Genomic DNA, 26,015 nt, shown 5'->3' with positions numbered 1-26,015 from the left:
GAATTATACAAGGTCCCATTAACCTATCTTAAAATTTTCTATTTGTAAATCACTAATTTTATATACTTGCCATTTTGCTTCATGATATTCTGCAAATATCTCAAAATGTGATGTGTTTAAAACACTTTAACCCAATTCACAAAATGTTATTTTTATTGCAATAAATTTTAACATGTTCATTTGAAGAATTCCCTTCTTTAGAATGAGTTTATTTATATAATCAACCAGTGAATTGAAAACAAATGCCATATGTTTTGGTTTTTGCTAAATGGCTAATAGTTTTTTTGTTTGTTTTTGTTATTGAGAGGCAAAGAGACAGAGACAGACTCCTGCATGCACCTCTACCGGGATCCACCAAGCAACTCCCGCCCCCATGCTCTGTCCATCTGGGGCTGCTGCTCCGTTGCTTGGCAACTGAGCTATTTTTAGCTCCTGAGGCGAGGACAGGGAGCCATCCTCAACACCCAGGGCCACCTTGCTCAACCATTTGAGTTATGGCTACAAGAGGAGGAGAGACAGAGAAAGAAGGGGATGGGAGGATGGAGAAGCAGATGGTTGCTTCTCCTGTGTGCCCTCACCCAGGATGGAACCTGGGACTTCACAAGCCGAACGGATGCTTTACTGCTGAGCCAACAACCAGGGCTGCTAATAGCTTTTATTTTTTTATTTTAAAAGTTTGGGGTTTTTTTAAACTTAATTCTTTAACTCTCTCTCTCAGGTATTCCATTAACACTTTCTTAATTCTGTGGAACTTTAACATATGGTAAAAGCAAAATAGAAGAATTGTAAACGTCTTTTTACAAATGCTATGTAAGATTATATATATTTCTCCTGTGCACTTATAAGAAAAGTTGCATGATTGGCATTAACTTATTTTGCTTCTTTACTATAAGCTTGCAATTTTTTTAAGTTTTGAAAGATTTGAAAAAAATACTTTTTATTTCTTGATCATTATTTATAGAAAACATTGTTAATTTTCACATATTTTATGTTTCTGTATTTGTAAGCTTATAGCATTCAAAGGTCTTTTTATTTTATTTCTAGCTATTTGTGATAATATTCTGTGACTTAGTTTTAAATAAAAGGAACCTCTTATGGGGAGAAAATTGCCTGTAATATTTGTTCATTAAAGCAGAAAGTCATTTTTTTTAAGCAAAAAAGGAAAAGGCTGCCATCATTACTATTAGCAGTTCACTTTGTGTGTATCAGTGGTGCTGTTCAGTGCCTCAGCATATCTCAGATAGATGTGTAGGTACCTCTATCTCATTCTTTTTTTCTTTTTTTTTGTATTTTTCTGAAGCTGGAAATGGGGAGAGACAGTCAGACAGACTCCTGCATGAGCCCGACCGGGATCCACCCGGCACGCCCACCAGGGGCGACGCTCTGCCCACCAGGGGGCGATGCTCTGCCCCTCTGGGGCATAGCTCTGTTGCGACCAGAGCCACTCCAGCGCCTGGGGCAGAGGCCAAGGAGCCATCCCCAGCGCCCGGGCCATCTTTGCTCCAATGGAGCCTTGGCTGCGGGAGGGGAAGAGAGAGACAGAGAGGAAGGAGAAGGGGGGGTGGAGAAGCAAATGGGCGCTTCTCCCATGTGCCCTGGCCAGGAATCGAACCCGGGTCCCCCGCACGCCAGGCCAACGCTCTACCGCTGAGCCAACCGGCCAGGGCCATATCTCATTCTTTTTAATGATTGCATTCTATTCTGATTTGGGATATTCCCTAATTCATTTGACCAGCCCCTGTTAATGGAGATAGATCCAAATTGCCTGTGCCGGGAAGAAACTGGTAACAAGGCAGTAGTGAACGTTTTTGTGCATTCAACTTGGTGCACTTATCCAAATATAGCTGCTTGTAGGACAGAACTGCAGAGGCAATTATTGGGCCCAAAGACCTATACAATTTTAAATCTGATTTGTGTAACCTCTAGGGAAGTTACACAGATTTGTAATTCCACTTGCAAGTGTGTGGAAGTATGCACTTAAAAATAAACTTACAGACAACAGAATGAATGGTGTTACCAGAAGGTAAAGGGGTGGAAGGAGGGTGAGATGGGAAAGGGGCTCAAATATATGGTGACAGAAAGAAACTAGTCTTCGGGTGGTGAGCGCACGATAGAGTACACAAATGTTGAATTGTAATCTTGTACGCTTGAAAACTGTATAACGTTATTAACTAATGATACCCCAATAAATTTAGAGTTCATGGTTAAAGTATAAATTGATACTTCAAGCAAATTTACCCTCACTGTCTGGCAGCATATATAGTAGAAATTATTATAAGATGAAAATTAGCACATTTTGTGTTAATGAACTTTGTGCCTGACAGTTAATCTTAATTCTAAGGTTAATTTAGGGGTTAAATAAATTTTCCAGAATAATTCATTTCTCGGTATATTTCTTTTCACATTTTAAAATTATCATTTATTGATTTTAGAGAGAGAGAAGCATTGATTTGCTGTTCCACTTATGCACTCGTTGGTGGATTCTTGTATGTGCCCTGACCGGAGATCAAACGCACAACTTTGTCATATCGGGATGATACTCTGACCTACCCGGCCAGGGCTCACATTTTCTTTAGTTCTGATAAAGTTTAGGTGACTTAAAATTTGCGATTTTAATCATCTGTAAATGTACAGTTCCATGGTGGCATTATACATTCACATTGTGCAACTATCTCTAGAACTCTTTCATCTTCCCAAACTGAAACTCTTCACCAATTCTCCTCTCCACCTCTAACAGCCACCTTATTTTCTCTATGACTTTGGCTACTCTTAAGTTTCTGTGTATATTTTTTTCTAGGTCAAAAATTGCTTTACAGAAGGGAAAAATACATAGCGAAAATTGCAAAGAGAAACATGAGAACTCTGTTAAGAGAGCCACAAGTTACTTTACACTTTATTCCTGTGGTTTAGAGTGCACTTCATAGAACACGGACTTTTGTGATATCCCAGGTTCTAGTATAGTGCTTAGAATAGGTGCTCACCACATGTTTGCTGAATAGATTGATGAGTTCATGAAAACAGTGCATTATGCGACACTACTAAAGACACTGAAATCTTTGTACCTCTGATAAGACTCAAGTTTTTGTGTTTGTTATTTCATAGGAGTGTGACATCTTCCAGTAACAGACCTCGAGAAGACAGCTGGTTAAAATCCTTATTTGTCCGGAAAGTTGATCCAAGAAAAGATGCTCACTCAAATCTCCTAGCCAAAAAGGAAACAAGCAGTCTGTACAAATTACAGTGTGAGTGATAGGTCTGCTGTCTTCATAGTTGACTTGATTCCCTTTGTTCATAAGTTCATCGTTGAATTTTCTTTTGTTTCAGTTCACAATGTTAAACCGGAATGCCTAGAAGCATACAACAAAATTTGGTGTGTATACCAAACTATCCTTTACTTGGGGAAAAATAATGATTTTAATGTGTTGATTCACTAACACTTAATAGCAGAGTCAGATCTTCCTTCCATTTTCTTAAAGATGAATGTTCAGAGGCTCTTAAGTTGAGCTCCATGTGGGATTACCGAGAGCATTTTGCTTTTAAGCACTCATACAGTAAATCATCACATGAGCTATCAAACCTTAGAATGTTACTAGAGTCTTTAAGATTGGAAGGGACCTTGCCAGGCTTTCTAGTTCATCAACTCAGGCGGTGCTGAGTCCTTCTGCAGACCTGCCTGCCTCCCTGTGCTGAGATATGTTCCGACGTCCCGTCTCCGGGCAGCTCTGAGTGTTAGGAATTAGAACTCATGTCCCATGGCCTCCATTGCTTCCAATTCACTTCTGAGTAAAACTGCCACATGGAAGTCCCATGTGGATTTGAATGTAGCTGCCATTTTTTTCCAAATCTTCCAATTTGCCTGGATTCAAATCCCTCCAGCACATTTTCATGATTTGAAATCCGTATGTCTTACAAAATTTGTAAACTTTTAGACTAAAGAGAAAATAAAGTATAATTTTAATTAACTTAATAGATAAAATGTTTTAATGCTCAATCTTGAGCAAATTTAATTAAAGAGCTTTTTTTTTTTTTTTTACTTTTACTATCTGTTACTTTCATGAGAAATGATTCTGTCACCAGAGTCAGCATAATCTGTTTTATTTTTGGATGTAGTTTGTGAAATATAACAGTGTAGAATTTCTTACTCAGCACAGCACAGTTCTGTTTGTTTAAAAATGCCCTAAAACCAGATACTTCTAAATCTTTTCTCATAAAATGGTATTATTTCTCTATGCTGATGTTTCCTTGGGTTATCTTTCCTGTCCTGTTTTTATTACTTCATCTCCTGACTCGGATTTCTGTCTATTCATGTTTCTATTTGGATGTCTTGCTCTTCCTTCAGGCTCAACAAATGGAATCCCCTTGCTCTCTTCAGCGTCCCTGTGTGTGTTACCCACCATGGGTTTATCTAACCCAGTGGTAATCAACCTGGTCCCTACCGCCCACTAGTGGGCTTTCCAGCTTTCAAGGTGGGCGGTAGCGGAGCAACCAAAGTATAAATAAAAAGATAGATTTAACTATAGTAAGTTGTTTCATAAAGATTTATTTTGCTAAATTTAGTGGAAATCTGACATAAAGTACTTGGTAAGTAATTCTTATTAAATGTTTTAACTTGCTGTAACTCTGCTTTATAAATTTTATAAAGTCAAGTTACTTCCCTACTTTATAAATCACCATTACTGTGGAAGTGGTGGGCGGTTAGAAAATTTTACTACTGACAGAGATACAGAAGTGGGCGGTAGGTATAAAAAGGTTGACTACCCTTGATCTAACCCTTTCCTTAGGGCTGTGTGAGTAGTTAATTACTGAGCACTCTGCATTCTTCACTGACACGTGTTGAGTTCTTTTTGCTGGTTTCCTTCTCCGTCTCCCTTTCCCAGCCTGTTGAGCCCCATTTCCAAGTAGCCTTCTTAGACTTGTAGCTAAACCTGTTCTTCCTCCCCAGCCTTCAGTCCATAACCTAAAAGTTTGTCAAATTGATCTGCTTGAGTTCTGTATTCTCCTTCATCCTGCTGGGGTTTTTTTCTTTTCTTTGAAACTTCAGCAACTCCTGTGTTCAGTATGTAAAGACTTAACTCCTGCCTGGTTTGTCGGGACCCCCTTAATGAGATTCTTCCCACCCATCCAGTTCTGGGTACAGGTACTACCTGCTTTACAGCCTCCACTCAGGGAAGGCCAGGGCTTCGAAGAACAGGATTGGGGCTTCCAACCAAAATGATTTGCTGCAAATCCATGTAAGACTTTGGTGAAAAACCTATGCCCCATTATCAGGCCTTGTCACCTTGCTGGACCCCACCAGAGTAATTTGTAATTTGTACAGACTTCCTTCTTCCACATTGGCTACAGGTCGGGGTTGTTTACTTCCTGCACATGTCTGATGGCAGAAAGGAGGCCTGTTTCCATTTCCCTAACAATCTTTCCCCACCCCCAATTCCCATTAATCTCCTCTTAGTTCTGAGCATAAGTCTAGATGAGCCAGTACAATGATGATACCATGCATATTTTTTGAAGGGTGGCATTCTCTTTTATGGGTTTTTAGTTAGACATAAGACCATTCTGAGCTTTTTCTCTGTTAACTGTTAATAAACACCCAGTCCTGGTGTCCCCAGCCTCTAGTATGATCACTAGGTTAATGTCATTCATTGTCAGCAAATAATTTAAACAGGTTCCATTTCTATCCTTGATATCTTTTTGCATCCATTGTTGAATCTGTATTGTATCTTTTCATTACAATGTGTCTATTCAGAAAGTAGACAGGCTTTAGTTTTTCTCTCAGTATGGCATAGTTATGTTTCTTTCCTTTGCCTTTCCTTGTAAACTAGAATCTGTACTATAGGAAGTTTTCCTTGGAACCAACCTCTGATCCATCTGTTAAATTAATACACTGTTGGGACCTGTCACGGCTTTGCCTCTGCTGCTCCACAGTCTGCGGTGGTGGAATGGGTGGTGTGTCCATTGTGGGATTATGGGGTACCTCTCAAATCCCCTCGGTTGGTTAAATTAAATAGAACCTAATTATTGCTTCATGTTCTATCATCTTTCATTTGGATTTTTCTGTCACATTGATGCCCTTTGAAACCTCATTGCAGTTGTGTTTGTTCTAGCTCTGTCTTCATTCTCTTTTCTCTGCCCATTACCTCAGCCTGATTGAGCCACTTCTGTTGTCTCCCCATCTTAAACATTACTTTCTTCCCTTCCTTATTTTTTCCATGTTCTTTGCTATTTCCGTTTCCCTCATTCTTCCTCTCTCTAAAACCAGCAAAACTTAGTTAGCTTTTGTAGGTATCACCATTCTTAAGTGTTCTTTCTGGAATGGCAAGTAGTATACCCATAGTTCCTGGAATCTTGGAACCCTGGCTCTTTATGATTTTTATCACTGTGTTTGAGTTGCTTACAAATGTTCTAGATAGTTTAGGATGTCAGAAACCCACGTTCCTGCTAAGTGGGGTTTCAGAGTGGAACAGAATTCAATCAACAGGTTAATTTTGCATGTTGCTTTGTCATAAATATGTTCTGGGGTCAGTTGTCGGTACGTGGAGTAGATGGCCTTGTTCCTGTTACTGCTCATGTGTTGTCCACCTGGAATAATTTTCTTGTTTAATTAGTGTTGCTGTCTCTTCTCTTTAAGTCAAGAGGTGTTGCCAAAGATCCATGAAGATAACCATTACCCTTGTACTTTGGTGGGGACTTGGAACACGTGGTATGGCGAGCAGGATCAAGCTGGTAGGAAGCAGAAGTCTTTGGAATAAACACTTGTTCTTAAGTCTTAATGTAATATTTAATTTAATGCTTGTTTTCATAATCAAAACTTTCTAAGTCTCAGTTTAGTTTTATGGTTAAAGTTGTTTCTCCAATAATTCATTACAGAAACTTTTTTGTTTTAATGTTTGAATCTATTACACTATTGTAATTTTATAATGTAACTTATAAATGTGTGTTAATATTATGCATATCTAAAATACTTTCAAGGTAAGACTATCCTGAAACTCTAAATTTATGTTATCTTTTAAAATGTATTTCAGTCCACCTCTGGAGGTATGAAGGAGGCTACCCTGCCCTCACAGAGGTCATGAGCAAACTCAGACAAAATCAGGTAATGATTTTGAAAATGTCATTTATTTAAACTAATGATATAGTAGATGTTAGTACAGAAATAAATGACTCTGTCATCAAGTGTTTTTACCATTACTAAACTGCTGTTGGCCGTAAATATTTTATTATTTGGACTCTCTGAAGATGTATTCAAACAAAGTAGCCTGTTATAATACTATGAAATAACAGTAGTACTTAGAAACTGGTCAGGGGGTACTTGGGCAGTGGTAAGTGAGCATGTAGACTCAGTCAGGCCTGGGTGCCTAGCACGTACCTGCTCCAGGAACTTCTAACCACGTGTTCCGTACCTTGGGCTGACTTGGCTGTCTTCCCCCCTCCCTTCACTAACAGGTGCATGTTAATGGACAGAATTGTAACAGCCAAATGTTTTTAGGAAAGAAAACCTTTTGTATAGCTACCCAGTCCAAATATAATTGGCTTTTGGATTCTTTGATGTTTATTTAATTTTGTTTTTGTTTTTTTTGAGTTTTTTTGAGTTTGCCATTATATGAACCAAACTGATGACATGTCAGGAAGCAAGATCTTCAGTGTTCCTAGATTCTTGGATGTTTTGTAGTCTCCGTGTCACCTCTATTATTATGCTGTCAAACAATGTTAGGAGAACCTAAAAAGTGGGAAATTACATTTATTTATATTGTCATTTAAATATTAGGATGGCCATGTAGCTCATCATCTAAACCTGGACGCTTGAGTGTAAAAGGGACTGCTACTAGTCATCATGCCGGTTTGATAAGATGTCAAGTGGGACCGTGTTTATAATAGTATTCTGTTATAGGAGGAACGTGCTTGTTCCTAAAGTGGGTAATGTATAAATATTAGAGAATTGCATGAGCAATTTTTTTTTTCATTCAAAGGAATTTTTGGAATTCCGGAAGGCAAGAAGCAACATGCTTCTCTCTAGGAAGAATCAGCTGTTACTAGAATTCAGCTTCTGGAATGAGCCTGTTCCACGGTCAGGACCTAATATATATGAACTCAGATCTTACAGACTTCGAGTAAGTACTGAAATATGCAAAGAAGCATGAGTACCCCTTAATGCTGACAGAAAAAGTTGAATGTTGCCTGACCTGTGGTGGCTCACTGGTTAAAGTGTTGGCCTGGAATGCTGAGGTCACCGGTTCAAAACCTGGGCCTGCCTGGTCAAGGCACGTACGGAAGTTGATGCTTCCTGTTCCTCCTCCCTTTCTCTCTCTCTCTCTCACTCTGTCTCCTCTCTAAAAAATGAATGAATAAATAAATAAATAAATAAGTTGAATGTACATTCTGTGATATATGTTTGGCAGTGTATTTGGGTTTTGTTTGTTTGTTTGGGGGGTATTTTGGCATTATATTTTGATTGGCTTGTTTTCACCTCTCTCCAGCTCTTCTCTTATATCCTTTTTAAAAAATCTTAATTTCTCATGTCTTGTATTCTGCTAAGCTCTTCCATCTTTGATAATCTTATACCTAATATTTATTATTTGACATTTGTAGCATTTCTATTTTTAAGAGGAAAGGCCTCAAATGCAGGACTAGGTACAATATATAACATCTATTGTACATGAACTTGAGCAACTAGTAAATGTGCAACCATGGAGTAAATTGTACAGCACTGTAAGGTTAAAAAGGAATAAACAATATTTTGTAAGACTCCAGATGTTTTCCTACTGACTACTAGCAAGAAAGCCGCAGATGGCAACCTTGGTCTAACGCTCAACATTGTACTAGAAAAAACAAAATGATGTACTTATTAAGTTTACCTCACTAATGTATTTTTATTTTTTTTTTTTTTTTTTTTTTCATTTTTCTGAAGCTGGAAACAGGGAGAGACAGTCAGACAGACTCCCGCATGCGCCCGACCGGGATCCACCCGGCATGCCCACCAGGGGCGATGCTCTGCCCACCAGGGGGCGATGCTCTGCCCATCCTGGGCGTCGCCATGTTGCAACCAGAGCCACTCTAGCGCCTGAGGCAGAGGCCACAGAGCCATCCCCAGCGCCCGGGCCATCTTTGCTCCAATGGAGCCTTGGCTGCGGGAGGGGAAGAGAGAGACAGAGAGGAAAGCGCGGCGGAGGGGTGGAGAAGCAAATGAGCGCTTCTCCTGTGTGCCCTGGCCAGGAATCGAACCCGGGTCCTCCGCACGCTAGGCCGAAGCTCTACCGCTGAGCCAACCGGCCAGGGCCACTAATGTATTTTTTAAAAATTTTACAAAGTCTAAATAGTTACCAGCAGTTTAATAATTAAGTCCACGTGGCGGTTGGTCCTCACTGTGGTCGTGAGCACCGTAGCTGGATGCCTTATAGGCAGAAGTAGTTTTACAGTTGTAGTAAGAAGAATAAACTGTGTTTCAGTGAATAATATTACTTTGTAACATTTTTTTATTTGTTACAGTTCACATTATTAGAAGTTAATTTTTAAATTAGTTTTTTCAATTGTTATTTTTTACACTTCTGTTTCAAATTTGTCACAAAAGAACTAACACACCAAAATCCAAATCTCTTTTCAGCCGGGAACTATGATTGAATGGGGCAATTACTGGTGAGTATGTTACAGAATGGTGAGTTTCTAATCTTATTAATAGATTGTATTAGGCCATCATGTTAATTGTAGAAATGAATGAATTCTGGGATAATGCTTTGATTTGATACTAGACTTGTGTTGTTTGAGATTTTTATTATGAAATTTTTCAAACATATTCAAACCTAGAGAGAAGAATACCATGAATTTACCCCCCTTCCTTACCCATTACTTAAGCTTCAATAATTATTAACACATAGACAATCTTGCCTGGGTCTAACTCCCCCAAACCAGATAATTGGGAAGTAAGTCCCAGACAACATACCATTTTGTCCATAAATATTTTGTTGTATCTAAGAGATAGGACTCTTTTTCTTTCTCTCTCTTTTAATGAATCCTCAGTGTTGCATGAGTTTATGTTATATTATTCTTGGACATTCTCTTTTCTACAGTGTTAATTTTGTCACATAAATAAAGCACCAAAATGATAGGGTTGCTATTTTTTTTTCTTACTTTAAGTAGCAGAATACCAATTTTTTCTCCCAAAACTGATGTCAATTCAACACAATATCTATCAAAGTCCCGGTAGGCTTTGGAAATGTAAAGGACCCGAAATAGGCAAAACAACCTTGAAAGAGAAGAACAAAGTTGAAGGACTCACACCTCTCAATTTTCAAACTGCCTACAGAACTAGAGTAATCAAGACAGTGTGGTACTGACATAGAAACAGGTATGCGGATCAGTGGAATAGAATTGAAAGTCCAGAAATAAACTCTCACAGATATGAGCCACTACTGTTCATAAATGTGCCAAGGCAGTTCAGTGGGGACAAATAGTCTTTTCAACAAAGGATGCTGACACAACTGGATATCTTTGCAAAACGATGAATTTAGACTCCTATTTCACTTTATATACAAAAATTAATTTAAAATGACTTGAAGAACTAAATATAAAACTTTTAGAAGAAACCAGAGGAGAAAATCTTTGTGACCTAGGATTGGGCAAAGGGTTTTTAGATATAACACCCGAGTCATGATCACAAAATAAAAAAATTGATAAAATGCAATTCATCAAAACTGAAAACTTTTGTAATTGAAAGGACATCATTTTATATTAAGACAAATCACAGACTGGGAAAAAATTTTGCAAATCATATATTTCAGAAAGGACTTGTATCTAGGATATATAAAGAAATCCTCCAACTCAATAAGAAGACAACCCAATTTAAAAATGGGCAAAGAGGCCTTGGCTGGTTGGCTCACTGTTAGAGCATCGGCCCAGCATGTGGATGTCCTGAGTTTGATTCCCGGCCAGGGCACACAGGAGAAGCATCCATCTGCTTCTCCACCCTCCCCCTCTTGCTTCTCTGTCTTTCTCTCTTCTCCCTGCTTGCAGCAGCCATGGCTCGATTGGTGCAAGTTGGCCTGGGCTCTGAGGATGGCTCCCTGGCCTCTGCCTCAGGCGCTAAAAAATGGCTCCGGTTGCAATGGAGCAAGGGCCTCAGATGGACAGAGCATCACCCCCTAGAGGGTTTGCTGGATGGATCCTGGTTGGGGCGCATTCAGGAGTTGGTCTCTGCCTCCCTTCCTCTCACTAAAATAAAAAAATAATTTTAAAAATGGGTAAAGAGGCCCTGGCTGGTTGGCTCAGTGGTAGAGCACCGCCCAGTGTTTGGAAGTCCCAGATTCGATTCTGGTCAGGACACACAGGAGGAGCAACCATCTGCTTCTCCCCTCCCCCTTTTCCTTCTCTGTTTCTTTCCCCCTCCAGCAGCCATGGCTCAATTTGAGGTTTGAGTACATCACCCCGGGCACTGAGGATGGCTCCCTGGAACCTCTGCCTCAGGCACTAAAAATAACTCAGTTGCAAACATTCGCCCTAGACAAGGGTTGCCAGGTGGATCCCGGTTGGGGCATGTGCAGAAAAGTCTGTCTCACTATCTCCCTTCCTTTCACTTGAAAAAGAAAAAGAAAAGGGCAAGAAACTTAAATAGGTAGTTCTCTAAAAGTATACAAATGGCCAAAAAGCACATGAAAAGAAGCTCAGCATCACTAATTGTAAGAGAAATGCATATCAAAACCGCAGTGAGACATCTTATACTCTTTGGGATGACTGTTACTAAAAGAAAATAACAAGTATTGGCAAAGATTCAGAGAATTGGAAACCCTGTTGGTAGGAATGTAAAATGGCAGCCATTATAGAAAACAGGACAGAAGTTCCTCAGACATGAAAAATAGAATTATCATATGATCCAGCAATCCCACTACTGAGTTACATATATTCAAAAAATTCAAAGCAGTATCTCAAAAAGATATTTGCACACCCATGTTCATTGCAGCATTATTCACAGTAGCCAAGAGATGGAAACAACCCAAATATTCATCAACAAATGAATGGATAAAGAAAATGTGGTATATACATGTAATGGAGTATAATGTAGCCTTTAGAAAGGAAATCCTGCCACATGCTGTCATATGGATAAACCCTGAAGACATTAGACTAAGTGTAATAAGCCAGTTACAAGGGACAAATACTGTATGATGCCACTAATACAAAATATCTAAAGTACTAAAATCACAGAAACAATAAAAATGTGCTTGGCAGGAGCTGGGTTGAAAGGAGTTGGTATTTAGTGGGTAGAAAGTTTCAGTTTTGCAAGGTGAAGAGGTTCTGAGACCTCTTGCACAACAATGTAAACATACACTGCTGCAAATATTAGGGGATATTTCAAAATGAATATGAAGCGATAAAAAAAATTTTCATTTTTTTTGCCCTGGCCGGTTGGCTCAGCGGTAGAGCGTCGGCCTGGCGTGCGGAGGACCTGGGTTCGATTCCCGGCCAGGGCACACAGGAGAAGCGCCCATTTGCTTCTCCACCCCTCCGCCGCACTTTCCTCTCTGTCTCTCTCTTCCCCTCCCGCAGCCAAGGCTCCATTGGAGCAAAGATGGCCCGGGCGCTGGGGATGGCTCTGTGGCCGCTGCCCCAGGCGCTAGAGTGGCTCTGGTCGCAATATGGCAACGCCCAGGATGGGCAGAGCATCGCCCCCTGGTGGGCAGAGCGTCGCCCCATGGTGGGCGTGCCGGGTGGATCCCGGTCGGGCGCATGCGGGAGTCTGTCTGACTGTCTCTCCCCGTTTCCAGCTTCAGAAAAATGAAAAAAAAAAAAAAAAAAAAAAAAATTTCATTTTTTTTATTAAACAAGAAAATCAGGAAAAACAAGTCAAAGAAAGTTGATTATGCAAATGAGATGCAAAATCAACTTTCATTGGTGGAAATGTACTGTACAAAAGGCTGACAGTACTGGAGTGTCTGCATGGTCCCTGATCCCCTAATATTTGTGAGCAGTATATTTGGCATTACTGAACTATACAGTTGAAAACAATTGAGGTAAATTTAATGTTATGTGTCTTTTACCACAATAAAAGTAAAATAAAACCATAAATTTTAAAAAATATTTAAAATGGGCAAAGGACTTGAATAAATATTTCACTAAAGGAGTTATGTGAATGTCTAATAAACACATGAAATGCAAAGTAAAACCACAGTGAGATACAACTTCACACCCTGTAGGATGGCTGTAACTAAAAAGACAGATAATATGCGTTGTTGAGGTTGTGGATAAGTTGGTACCCTCGTAAATTGCTGGTGAAAAAAATAAAATGGTATAGCCACTTTGGAAAAGTCTCTGAATATAGAGTTACTATAGGACCCAGGTCATGAGTGTACATCTAAGAAAATCAAGCATACATCCATACAAACCTATACACAGTGATCATAGATACCATTTTTCATAATAACCAAAAAGTAGAACCAAGCTAAATGCTCATCAGCAAATGAGTAAGGAAATACAGTATATCCATATAATGGAATACTTTTTAGCGATAAAAAGGAATGAACTGATACCTGCTACAGATGTACTGGTAGATGAACTTCAAAAACATGCCATATGAGAGAGTCCAGTACAAAGGAGTCCATGGCCTATGATTCCATTTGTATGAAATGTCCAGGAAAGGCAGATCTGTAGCTACAGAAAGATTAGTGGTTGCCTAGGAATAAGGGGTGGGAACAAAAGTGATTGCAGATGGTTACAGGGGATCTTTGACACAATTGGCTTGTGGTGCTGGTGCACAAGCCTATAAATTCACTTAAAAAGCATGGAATTGCCTGACCAGCTGGTGGCACAGTGGATAGAGTGTCAGATTGGCATGCGGAGGACGACTCAGGTTAGAAACCCCACAGTCCCTGGTTTGAGCACTGGCTTATCCGGCTTGAGCGCAGGGTCACTGGCTTGAGTGTGGGATCATAGACATGACCCCACAGTTGCTGGCTTGAAGCCCAAGGTCTCTGGCTTGAGCAAAGGGCACTTGCTCTGCTGTACCCCTCCTCCCCTGTCAAGGCATATATGAGAAATCAATCAATGAACAACTAAGGTGCCGCAACGAAGAATTGATGCTTCTCATCTTTTCTCCCTTCCTATCTGTCCCTCTCTCTTTCTCTGTCACACACACACAAAAGCATGAAATTATACATTGATGTGAATTTTATTGTATGTAAAATATACCTTGATAAAGGTGCTGATTTATGCACAAATCCAAGGATGGCTCAGAGTAAGGAAATTGACTAATGTAACACATACAGTTGAGGCTGGAATGGGGACCCAAAGAACATACTCTGGCCTCGGCACACCCAGCAGGTGGCTTCCATGCCTTTGTTAGAGCATTTATCACCCCCCAGCAGCGTCTCCAGTCTCCAGTTCTGCAGCTGGCACACCCTGTGTGCTCAGTAAACGTTGAGTGGATGGCAGAAACTAGTGGTCATGTAAGAAAAAAAATGTATAAACATTCTACTACATTCATGCAGTGGAATTTTACAAAGTGTTAAAGTAAACCTGATCTGTACCTGCTAACAGGTCAGTCTTGGAAACCACAGTGAGAAGTTAAAGGAGAATATGTACAACTTGATGTCTTTCATGTAAATTTTATTTTTTTGTTTTTTGTTTTGAGAGAGGCAGGGAGATGGGACAGGAACATTGAGCCACTCCTGTATGTGCCCTGACCAGGGAATCGAACCGGCAACCTCTGTGCTCCAGGACAGCACTCCAGAGCTATCTGGCCAGGGATTAGCTTCTGTTGATTTTAGAGAGACAGAGAAAGGAAAGGGGGAAAGAGGGGAGGGGGAAGGGAAGCATTCATTTGTTGTTCCACTCAGCCGTGCACTCATTGGCTGCTTCCTGTGTGTGCCCTGACCAGGGATCAAACCATAACCTTGTTTCAGATGATGCTCTTAACTGACTGAGCTAACCAGCCAGGGCCTTATTGTAAATTTTTAAAAAGATACAAGAATTGTATAAACAAGATACTCAACAAGAGTTATATAAAAAGATATAACTATTTTTCATAGATACATACATATGAACTTGTGACTCACTTTCAATTTATATATGCTCTCCTTTTTTCCTTTATGATATTTCTTGCATTGGACTAGATAATTTTAAGATCTCCTCTAGCTCAAAAAAAAAATGGTTCTGTGATCTTTATATCTTTCTTTTTTTAAAGATTTTATTTATTGATTTTAGAGGGAGGAGAGAAATAAGGGGGGAGAAGAGTGAAAAGCATCAACTCTCAGTAGTTGCTTCTCCTCTGTGCCGTGAGGGAGCAAGGGGAGGGGTTGTAACTGGCAACTCAGCGTAGCCGGTTGGTCGGCGCTTTATCCGCTGCGCCACCACAGGCCAGGCCGTGATCTTTATTTCTAATGAATGCAAGTTAAAAATTTTTTTAACTTGCAAACTAAGAAGTAAATATTTAATTGTATATATGAGGAAGGAAAAATCACTTTCCTCCTACCCTTTTAATTTCTGGCTGGACTGATAAATTAACATGAGACAGATTAATGAGAAGGAATGACCAAATTTATTATGTGTGTCCATACAGGGATTTCATAAGAATATGAGACCCTAGGACAGACCTGGTAGTTAAGGCTTCTGTGCCATCTTGAGCAAAGGAGAAAGGGGGTGGTTGTGGTTTGGAACTTCAGAGGTGGGAAGGCAGTTCACATGGAGATAAAACATTTGGTGAGGACATTTGCTGGGCCATCTTTAACAATGGGACACAGAGAAGACTTGATCAAACAGTTTGCGAGGTCCCTCCCTGTCTGCTGCACTCGGTTCATGTTACACAGATAACTAGTTATCTGTAAGGATAGCTCCTCCCTGGAGCAGATCCTCCACCTAAATTCTTTTAGGCAGGTATTTCCCGAGTCTGTCATTTCTTAAAAATAACCTGCTTAAAATAATATCCTGAAAGGTGTATTTGGGGTGGCAAATACACCTGCTTTCCCATTGAATGGAGGATTTTTTTTTAAGGACGGGGCTTGTATATGTAATACTCTAGTTGTCTATAGAGTAGAATTAGTCAATATTCCTGGTTTTTGTATGTTACTAACTAAAACTTGCCCACCATGGAGTCCATGAGGAAGTACTGAGGTTACTCTTCAGTTATTTTAAAAATTATTTATAAAGCCAGTTCAGCATTCAATTTATATTTTGGCACATAGGTAACTATTTTAAGATGGTGGTCTCCTCTTCAGTACATGCTTCTGATTATTACCAGGCCAAGGCAAGTATGCTTTCTTTGCCTACTGTAACTGAATTGGAAAAATTTAGAATGAAATAAATAATCCTGAATATTTATCACTGACAATGAAAGAGTATTTTTTCCTTCTGAGTTAGAATGCACGTTAATGTGATTTGCTTAATCTCAATAATTTACTAATCAGATTTGTAATTTTTCTGAAGACATTGATCAATTAATTCTAAATATAAAAGTTAAAGAATTTCATATCATTTGGGGTAACCCACGGGGGTAATGGCAAGAGAACCCTCCTTCACCAGAGAGGAACCTGAAAGCTTGGGTCACCCTCGTGAAGTTGAACACACGCTGGATGAGAGCGAAGGATTCTGAAGTGATGTTGAGACTGGCTTCGTCACTCCCGCCACCAGCTGCCCTTGCCCTAATCCCATACCCCCTTTGGCGCGCACGCACACACACACACACACACACACACACCCAGACATTATAATTCAGTTGCTGTGAAGTTTGCCTCCAGGAAGAGAATGCAAGCCAACTCAGAATCTTGTCTCTCGAGTTGTCTGTCACTGTGCATACTAATAGGTTGGTATGCTTGTTCATATGCCTCTAGCTCCTCAAAATGAATTAGGATGACTCCATCTTCCCAAATCCCGTCAACTCTGGGACCATAATGTGAATGAGAATTCAGGCCAAAGTCTGGTCACTGTTGATATAAATTTTTTCAACTTTGATTCTAGAAAACTGCTTTTGGGAAAATATCAATATATACCTTTATAAAACATTATTAGGGTCCCAGATGTATCACTAAAATATAAAAACAAAGTACCTGGAATAAATATAAAAGAAGTTGTTTGAAGAGCTGGCCCTGGCCGGTTGGCTCAGCGGTAGAGCGTCAGCCTAGCATGCGGAGGACCCGGGTTCGATTCCCGGCCAGGGCACACAGGAGAAGCGCCCATTTGCTTCTCCACCCCTCCGCCGCGCTTTCCTCTGTCTCTCTCTTCCCCTCCCGCAGCCAAGGCTCCATTGGAGCAAAGATGGCCCGGGCGCTGGGGATGGCTCTGTGGCCTCTGCCTCAGGCGCTAGAGTGGCTCTGGTCGCAACATGGCGACGCCCAGGATGGGCAGAGCATCGCCCCCTGGTGGGCAGAGTGTCGCCCCATGGTGGGCGTGCCGGGTGGATCCCGGTCGGGCGCATGCGGGAGTCTGTCTGACTGTCCCTCCCTGTTTCCAGCTTCAGATAAATGAAAAAAATAAATAAAATAAAATAAAATAAATAAAAGAAGTTGTTTGAAGAGCTGATACCTTTTGCAACAGGAAATCTTAAGGAAAGTTTAAGACAAATGCCAGTTTTTAACCAATTTAATCACAATTTGATGTTATAGACACAACATGTTTCCTCCACACATAGTACACAGGGAATGCCATTTGCTACTCAATTCCTAAAGGTTTGCTCTGGTAAGAGAAGCCAAGAGGTAGCTTCAATGTTGTTCGTATTGCCAAGAAGCTCCATTTTCCTGGTCCTATATGCTTCCCAAGAGGTCAGAATTGCCTTTCTAGTTCAGAGAGCTCTCCTTTCTCCGAGTTCGCTGTCTCCAGCTACTTTGAAGGTATGCTTCCTTCCTCTTTTTAACCCCACTCTTGAGAGGTGGTCTTTGTCTTCCTGTGACATCCTGGGTGTTCTCGTATGCAGGTTTCCCCCACTTCCTGTTAGCGAGTTCTTGGAGAAGTAGTTAAATTTACTGGTCCTGTCCTCTGCCAACTTTCTTGACTGTTTGAAGAATCAGTAATGGAATCATGTGTCCTCACATTTTTATTTTAATTGTCATCCATTATTGTGACTAGTGTAGCTATAGAAAGATACATTTACATTTTATACACATTAAAATAACTCTTGGTTGACTCTAATAATTAAAAAGTCTTCATTATGAAAACTTGCTCCAAGTATAGAGGAACTTGACTGATTCTTTTTCACATACCTAATTCTGTACTGAACACTGTTTTCCTTGCAGGGCTCGTGCAATTCGCGTCAGACAGGACAATGGCGAAGCTGTTGGAGGATTCTTCTCTCAGATCGGGCAGTTATATATGGTGCATCATCTTTGGGGTATTTATTTTTCCTTTATCTTTGCGTTGCCAGGATTTCACAGTTCATTACTAAATAAATCATACTGGGCAGCAGAGCTTATCTGGAGTCAGTAATCTTAAACACTAGCGAATTCAAAAGACAGGTGGAAGGTAAGTACTGGGCTGTCAGGGAGGAGAGCGCAGCAGCAGAAGTCAGACTTTGGGCGAGCAGATCACCCAAGAGGGGGTGGTGGTGAAAGGAAGGGGAGAGGTGTGGTCAGCACGGGGCAAGATGACAGCTGCCGAGTGCCTTTCCCGGGGTGGCCCCAGCCGTCCTGTCTAGACTCTCCCATTGCTCCCTCGGAGACAGCCCTGCATTTACCCGGAGACAACTCCCGGCATGCGTACCCACTCCTGCCCGGGTCTGTTCTGTGGTCCCAGAGGCCCTTTTCCTCCGGCCGTTTCATCCTTGGTGTCTTTCAGGCCTTACACAGATTTCTCCCCTCCCCCAGTGAATGTCACTGTCCTCCTAACCACATGAGTCACAGCTGTAGCTCTTTGTGTCCCTCTCGCTGCTAGAACAGAAACGGGGTCTCAGTAATAGCGTGGTATACATACTGTCAGAACATTCTTGGCACATGTGTAAATGGTTATTAAAGTTTAAAAAAATGAAAAGCGTAACTTATTTCCAGACCATATCAATTAACCAAAGTGCTAGTTTGACCTGTTTGGTCCCACCAAGTGCAACACCCTATCTGCCTGCTGTGCCTCGTGTCAGGCTTCCAGAGATGGGCGGCCTGCCCGGCGAGAGCCACAGCGAATGTGTGCCCTGCCCGAGGCAGCGGGTGACCGCTAGCACAGGGCGCTGTATTCAAGGTGCTCCCCACGCTTAAGGGCTATGAAGTGACCTGTATGGGGCGAAAATTAATAAAAGGTGGAATAGAAGCTGGATGGGATGTAGCTCCCATGCAGGGGCTCAGTGAGATTGACAGATAAAGGAGGGGAGGAAAGGCCGTAACAGTGATAGAGACAGGAAGTCATAAAAATCACTCCGGGCCCTGGCCGGTTGGCTCAGCGGTAGAGCGTCGGCCTGGCGTGCAGGAGTCCCAGGTTCGATTCCTGGCCAGGGCACACAGGAGAAGCGCCCATCTGCTTCTGCACCTCTCCCCCTCTCCTTCCCCTCTGTCTCTCTCTTCCCTTCCCGCAGCCAAGGCTCCATTGGAGCAAAGATGGCCCGGGCGCTGGGGATGGCTCTGTGGCCTCTGCCTCAGGCGCTAGAATGGCTCTGGATGCAACAGAGCGACGCCCCAGAGGGGCAGAACATCGCCCCCTGGTGGGCATGCAGGGTGGATCCCGGTCGGGCGCATATGGGAGTCTGTCTGACTGCCTCCCCGTTTCCAGCTTCGGAAAAATGAAAAAAAAAAAAAAAATCACTCCGAAAACTACAGACTCAATGGCTGAATGGTAGACCTTCCAGGGACCTAAGTCTGAACGGATAAATTGAGGCAAGAAAAGTAGTTTGTACATTGTATTCCTGGAACACCCACAAACCTTCAAGGTCTAGAGAGCAGACCCACCCCTCTCCCCCACCAGTCACTGCCTCACCTGGGTGCTCGTCTCAGCTGTGCACGCGGGCTTCCCTGGCATTTAAGACATATTCCGTACAGGAGCGAGCACAGGGACTTTTGATGGGTCTGGATCACCATGTGCTTTGGCTCCCAGGCGGTGGGCAAGCCGTGTACACACTCGGTTCATGTCAGCGCGCGGAGTGTCTGCAGCGGGCCTCCCAGGGGGAGGAGTCTGGAATTGCAAACAGGACGGCTCTACAGTGTGAATGGCAAAACTCTGACAGGCTCTGGTGAACACCGGGCCCATCCTTAACTCTGCCCCGTGGGGAGGACTCATGGCTTCACAGAGCAGCAGCAAGATGAGAACTCCTCCAGGAGCCTCCGCATGCAGAGATGCAAAAGCCAGGAACAACGTGGTGTTTTAGCATCGGGTGGCCAGGTTGCAGCTCCTGTGTCTTTTCTTAGGCGGTGCTCTTTCTGCCTTCCTTTGTTGTCCCCAGTCCTGTCCCAAGTGTTCACTCCCTACTTCCTACTTTCAACAGAAAAGAACTGAGATATACAGAGATGAGGTCTCATTTGCCTTCCTTTAAAGCTTACCCTCACTTTCCCAGATTTTTTTGGAGAACAACCAACATGTATGAAGCATGTCTCGTGTTGGTTATTTTATGCATCAATCCCTTGAATCCTTAGAACCGGCCACCACAAATGAGATTCCTGAGATTCACAGATGGTAACAAATGGAGCAGAACCCATGTTGTTCCACAGCTGAGTCAGGCTTAGACCATGGTGTGCCTGGCTTCAGACACTTGATGCCACCCCTTCCCTCCCCTTCCCTCCCCTCCACTCTCCTCCCCTCGTCACATTGCCAGGCCTATAAAAGTAGATCTTCTCACCGGGAGAAGGAGGTCCCAAGGGGGAAATGTGTGCCCCAAACAGAAATGAGAACTGAGGGAGGGCGCCCTGAGTGGCCTTTCAGTCTGCCTGGGACCCGCTGGCACCGTCGAGCTGCCTGGGAGGCGGTTCCCTGGTGAGGAGTTGGAAGGCTCTTGCTCAGGCTGGGATTCAGAAACCCAGACACCCAGGTGTGATACCTATGAATTCTACCACGTGACACCAGGGACTGTGATGCCTTGGACCGTGCTCTCCCCACCACCTGGAGCACCTTTCTCTTCCATTCCTATATATTGATGACATCCCTTTCAACCTTCAAGACCCAGCGGGTGAAATCACTCCTTCCGGGCAGCTCCCAGCCTCCTCTCTCCCTGCCGGTGCTCCAGGGTGGCCGGCACTCTGTGGGGCTGACCTGGCCTCCACGTGGCTGTTTTCCACTGCACTGAACACAGACTCACCCAGATCTTTGTGGTGCTCTGTAAAATATTGAGCAAAATCAAATCTAATATTGCTTACCTAGTATCTAACAGTTTCTGGTTGTAAATTTAACATGTTCTTGAAGAAGTTTACTAGGTTTCTAAATAATGTCTTGGACCCAGTTGACTATAAAACTTTAAGAGCTGATTTTTTTTAAATTTGAATTTATTTCAGTGACACTGGTTAACAAAATTATACAGGTTTCAGGTGCACAATAAGAGCACATTGTTTTTTGGCCCTGGCCGGTTGGCTCAGCGGTAGAGCGTCGGCCTAGCGTGCGGAGGACCCGGGTTCGATTCCCGGCCAGGGCACACAGGAGAAGCGCCCATTTGCTTCTCCACCCCTCCGCCGCGCTTTCCTCTCTGTCTCTCTCTTCCCCTCCCGCAGCCAAGGCTCCATTGGAGCAAAAATGGCCCGGGCGCTGGGGATGGCTCTGTGGCCTCTGCCTCAGGCGCTAGAGTGGCTCTGGTCGCAACATGGCGACGCCCAGGATGGGCAGAGCATCGCCCCCTGGTGGGCAGAGCTTCGCCCCTGGTGGGCGTGCCGGGTGGATCCCTGTCGGGCGCATGCGGGAGTCTGTCAGACTGTCTCTCCCTGTTTCCAGCTTCAGAAAAAAATAAATAAATAAAAGAAAAATAATAATAATAATAAAAAAAAAAGAGCACATTGTTTTTTAGTGGTGGATTGTTTTGCTTCTCCCACAAAGTCTGACAATCTTGCTTAGAATAACCAGCTCAGGGTTATCCCACCTTGGTACTAAACTCCCAAGGTAGTCTCTGAGAAAACTAGATCAGCAGCTGAAACAACACTTAATGGGTGTACCAGCAGAATGGAGGGCATTATGTTCGGTGTGAGTCTCATTTCTTCTGTGTCCTTATCTTTAGCTTACAAGGACCTTCAGACAAGGGAAGATATTCGGAATGCCGCGTGGCATAAACATGGCTGGGAAGAACTGGTGTATTACACAGGTAATATTTTGACAGACATAAAATATTTTATTCTTCTCGTCTTATTTTTTATGGTCTTTCACTTTGAAGCTAATATGTATTTTTTTAAAAAACAGTATGTTGCTTTATTTTTTTTTAAGATATTTATTTACAGAGACAGAGGGATAGATAGGGACAGACAGATAGGAACGAAGAGAGATGAGAAGCATCAATTATCAGTTTTTCATTGCGACACCTTAGTTGTTCATTGATTGCTTTCTCTATGTGCCTTGACCGTGGGCCTTCAGCAGACCGAGTAACCCCTTGCTTGCTTAAGCCAGCAACCTTGGGTCCAAGTTGGTGAGCTTTGTTCAAAGCAGAGAAGCCGGCGCTCAAGTGGGCGACCTCAGGGTCTCGAACCTGGGTCCTGTGCATCCCAGTCCAATGCTCTATCCACTGTGCCACTGCCTGGTCAGGCACAACACCTTAATTGTTCATTGATTGCCTTCTCTTACGTGCCTTGACCGTGGGCCTTCAGCAGACTGAGTAACCCCTTACTCGAGCCAGCGACCTTGGGCTCAAGCTGGTGAGCTTTTGCTCAAACCAGATGAGCTCTCGCTCAAGCTGGCGACCTCAGGGTCTCGAACCTGGGTCTTCCACATCCCAATCCGACGCTCTATCCACTGCGCCACCGCCCGGTCAGGTGAAAAACAGTATGTTGCTTTAGATGGTGAATTACAAGTTTTGGGAGGAAGAGACTCAGATTTTTCTTTAATAGTTACATGACCTTTTTTCACATGTACATTGTCTGATACAGTTTTCAGACCGTTATATGTTATAAATTTAACATCATTACTTTTTTGCCCATCTCTGCATTCTCTAAAAATTTGTAACAAATTTTTTCTAAGCTTTCCCTTTCTCATCAAAACTGTTCATTCACAAAAGCATTACAATTTAATGAAGCAGTCAGAAAGTAATTTTGAAAATGAATATTTAGGCCCTGGCCGGTTGGCTCAGTGGTACAGCATCGGCCTGGCCTGCGGAAGTCCCGGGTTCGATTCCCGGCCAGGGCACACAGGAGAAGCGCCCATCTGCTTCTCCACCCCTCCCCCTCTCCTTCCTCTCTGTCTTTCTCTTCCCCTCCCGCAGCCGAGGCTCCATTGGAGCAAAGATAGCCCGGGCGCTGGGGATGGCTCCTTGGCCTCTGCCCCAGGCGCTAGAGTGGCTCTGGTCGCAACAGAGCGATGCCCCGGAGGGGCAGAGCATCGCCCCCTGGTGGGCATGCCGGGTGGATCCCGGTCGGGCGCATGCGGGAGTCTGTCTGACTGTCTCTCCCCGTTTCCAGCTTCAGAAAAATACAAAAAAAAAAAAAAAAAAAAAAAGGAAATGAATATTTAGACACTTTCCATACGCATGTGTGCTTGTATATACATGTATGTGTATATATATATATATATGTATATACCTGTATATACACACACACACACACACACACACACATATATATATATATGCCGGCATACCCACATACGTATATAGTACTATGAAGTCACGGTTGCTTGATTTTTATAAGAAAAACAACAGGGCCTGACCAGGCGGTGGCACAGTGGATAGAGCGTCGGACTGGGATGCAGAGGACCCAGGTTCGAGACCCTGAGATCGCCAGCTTGAGCGCGGGCTCATTTGGTTTGAGCAAAGCTCACCAGCTTAGACCCAAGGTCACTGGCTTAAGCAAAGGGTCACTCGGTCTGCTGAAGGCCCACGGTCAAGGCACATATGAGAAAGCAATCAATTAACAACTAAGGTGTCGCAATGCGCAGCGAGAAACTAATGATTGATGCTTCTCATCTCTCCGTTCCAGTCTGTCTGTCCCTGTCTATCCCTCTCTCTGACTCTCTGTCTCTGTAAAAAAAAAAAAAAGAAAGAAAGAAAAACAACAGGGCCGAACACGACCCAGTGATAACAATACAGGTAGTAGGTATCAGCCATGTTGCATGTCAATTACATTTAAGCCCATATAATACTAAGAAAATCAAAGAGTAATTTGTTCTATAAAATAAATATTTTAGCCTGACCTGTGGTGGCGCAGTGGATAAAGCATTGACCTGGAAATGCTGAGGTCACCGGTTTGAAACCCTGGGCTTGCCTGGTCAAGGCACATATGGGAGTTGATGCTTCCTGCTCCTCCCCCCTTTCTCTCTCTCTGTCTCTCTTCTCTCTCTCTCTGTCTCTCCCTCTCCTCTGTAAAAGAATGAATAAATAAAAAAAATAAGTATTTTAGTTCAAAAATGTCATATAATTGTATGTGACTTTGCTGCTTATTCTTATACTTTCATCAGTTTTCAGAGGCAGGTTTTACTCTGTAATGAATTTTACAAATACAGTGTAGGAATACAGTCAAATGCAGTATTACTTCGTTTTATATACATTTATTTTAGATCAAAGGACCTTTTGAGAAGCACTATTTTTCTCATAATACGATTTTCCTGATTTCCTACAAATGAAATACATCTCCAGACAGAATCCGTTATCATTTTAATAACATCTTCCAGGATGCTAGCAGGCCTGTCATTATCCTGGGCGTCTCCCCTGGGTGTAACCCTGGGTGTTTCCCAGGGTTCTGTTCTGTGATTTCAAGTGGCACAGCTTCTGCGCATTCTCAGCAACCTCTTTGCTACTGTACACTCACTGTTACCTGTTTAGAAAGAACACCACAGTAATCTTGATCCTGTCTTCAGTTCCTCTTATTCAGGAAATGGAATCCAGAATCATGATCCCACTGAAGACCTCACCCCTCCAGTAAAGCTGCAGCATTTAGATGTGCCTACCTAAATTTATGTGACAAGTATTTGTCAGAAATTAATTTTAATTGTTTATCATGTGAAAAACACTGAAATGTAAACTGCTGTATATAGCTTGTGAGAGACATCTTTACTTTAGAATTTACATAATTGTAAGAAAGGAAACTATTTGAAACATCCCTGTATTTGTCGAGTATCTTATAATACTACCCCTCCCCACTCTCCAGGAAAAGAGGGCCCAAATGAAATTATGAATCATCTCTAAACGAGACTCTAATCCTGAAAGAAAAAAGTTAGTCATGTCTTTAAAAAAAGCAAATCTGTCTTATAATTACAGATTTTTAGACAAATTTCTTGTATCAGGAAGAAATACAAATTTTGTCATGTTTCTCTGGCAGATTTTTTTTGTTTTGGGGGGTTTTTTGTTGGGGTTTTTTTTGAGTCTCAGACTAGGAACAAATTATGAGTAAATCCCGATACCTGAATATGTTTTGATTCACTCACTTTCGATCAGTCAGCCTGGTGAATGTGTCACAGCTAAGCTGACAGCGACTGCCAGCGTCCATTCAACCAGTAATTCAGTCCTCACACTGTGTTGTGATGTCTCCGTGTGAGAGGGGAAAATGGCTTGAACCTGTGTAGCATATGTGATTTTGAAATGAACACCTTGAATAGCACTAATTTTTTTTTTTGTAATATTTTTCTATAACAAAACAAGAAGCACTAGAAAAAGAGGTTTTATTTTGTAAACAATCATTCATGACCTCAGCCTCTCCGTCAGCGTTCTAGGGAGCTCACAGCAGGTACTCCACGATTATGCATGAGGGGTGGTGCGTGTCGAGATGTAACTGGGCATACAGCTGCATACTTGTCTAGCTCTGTTTGATTTAGTTTTTTAATATAGTGTGCCAATTTGGTGAATGTAATCATGTAAAAGTCCTCTTGAAATGAAAAATGTCTGATCCCCCCCAAATTAAATAATTTATGTGTAAAATAAAGTGTGAATAAACCTATCAAATTTCAAACTTTTACATGTTGAATGGTTTTCTCCAAGAACATATAAAAGTCAATAAAATTCTCTGACTTTTCACATATTA

The 26,015-nt window shown here is 42.2% G+C and overlaps 1 protein-coding gene across 2 annotated transcripts in view; it reads left to right on the top strand.

Annotated features, from left to right (window-relative positions):
• Positions 1–26,015, top strand: part of NIPSNAP2 (nipsnap homolog 2) — a 31,038-nt gene extending 5,023 nt beyond the window's left edge. Inside the window, exons 2-10 of one of the 2 annotated variants that reach the window (XM_066382498.1) lie at positions 3,103–3,242; positions 3,325–3,370; positions 6,626–6,720; positions 7,020–7,090; positions 7,965–8,105; positions 9,596–9,627; positions 18,201–18,295; positions 22,076–22,159; positions 24,856–26,015. In XM_066382498.1, coding sequence (XP_066238595.1) covers positions 3,103–3,242; positions 3,325–3,370; positions 6,626–6,720; positions 7,020–7,090; positions 7,965–8,105; positions 9,596–9,627; positions 18,201–18,295; positions 22,076–22,159; positions 24,856–24,920 — 769 coding nt within the window. In that variant the 3' untranslated portion in view covers positions 24,921–26,015. The remainder of the gene's footprint in view (positions 1–3,102; positions 3,243–3,324; positions 3,371–6,625; positions 6,721–7,019; positions 7,091–7,964; positions 8,106–9,595; positions 9,628–18,200; positions 18,296–22,075; positions 22,160–24,855) is intronic. The other variant, XM_066382501.1, reaches the window with a different exon arrangement.

This window comes from Saccopteryx leptura, chromosome 4 (genome assembly GCF_036850995.1).
Source record: "Saccopteryx leptura isolate mSacLep1 chromosome 4, mSacLep1_pri_phased_curated, whole genome shotgun sequence".
NCBI classification, from domain to species: Eukaryota; Metazoa; Chordata; class Mammalia; order Chiroptera; family Emballonuridae; genus Saccopteryx; species Saccopteryx leptura.
Note: the sequence above shows the minus strand (reverse complement) of the source record. Positions and strands in the feature narration are given on the sequence as shown.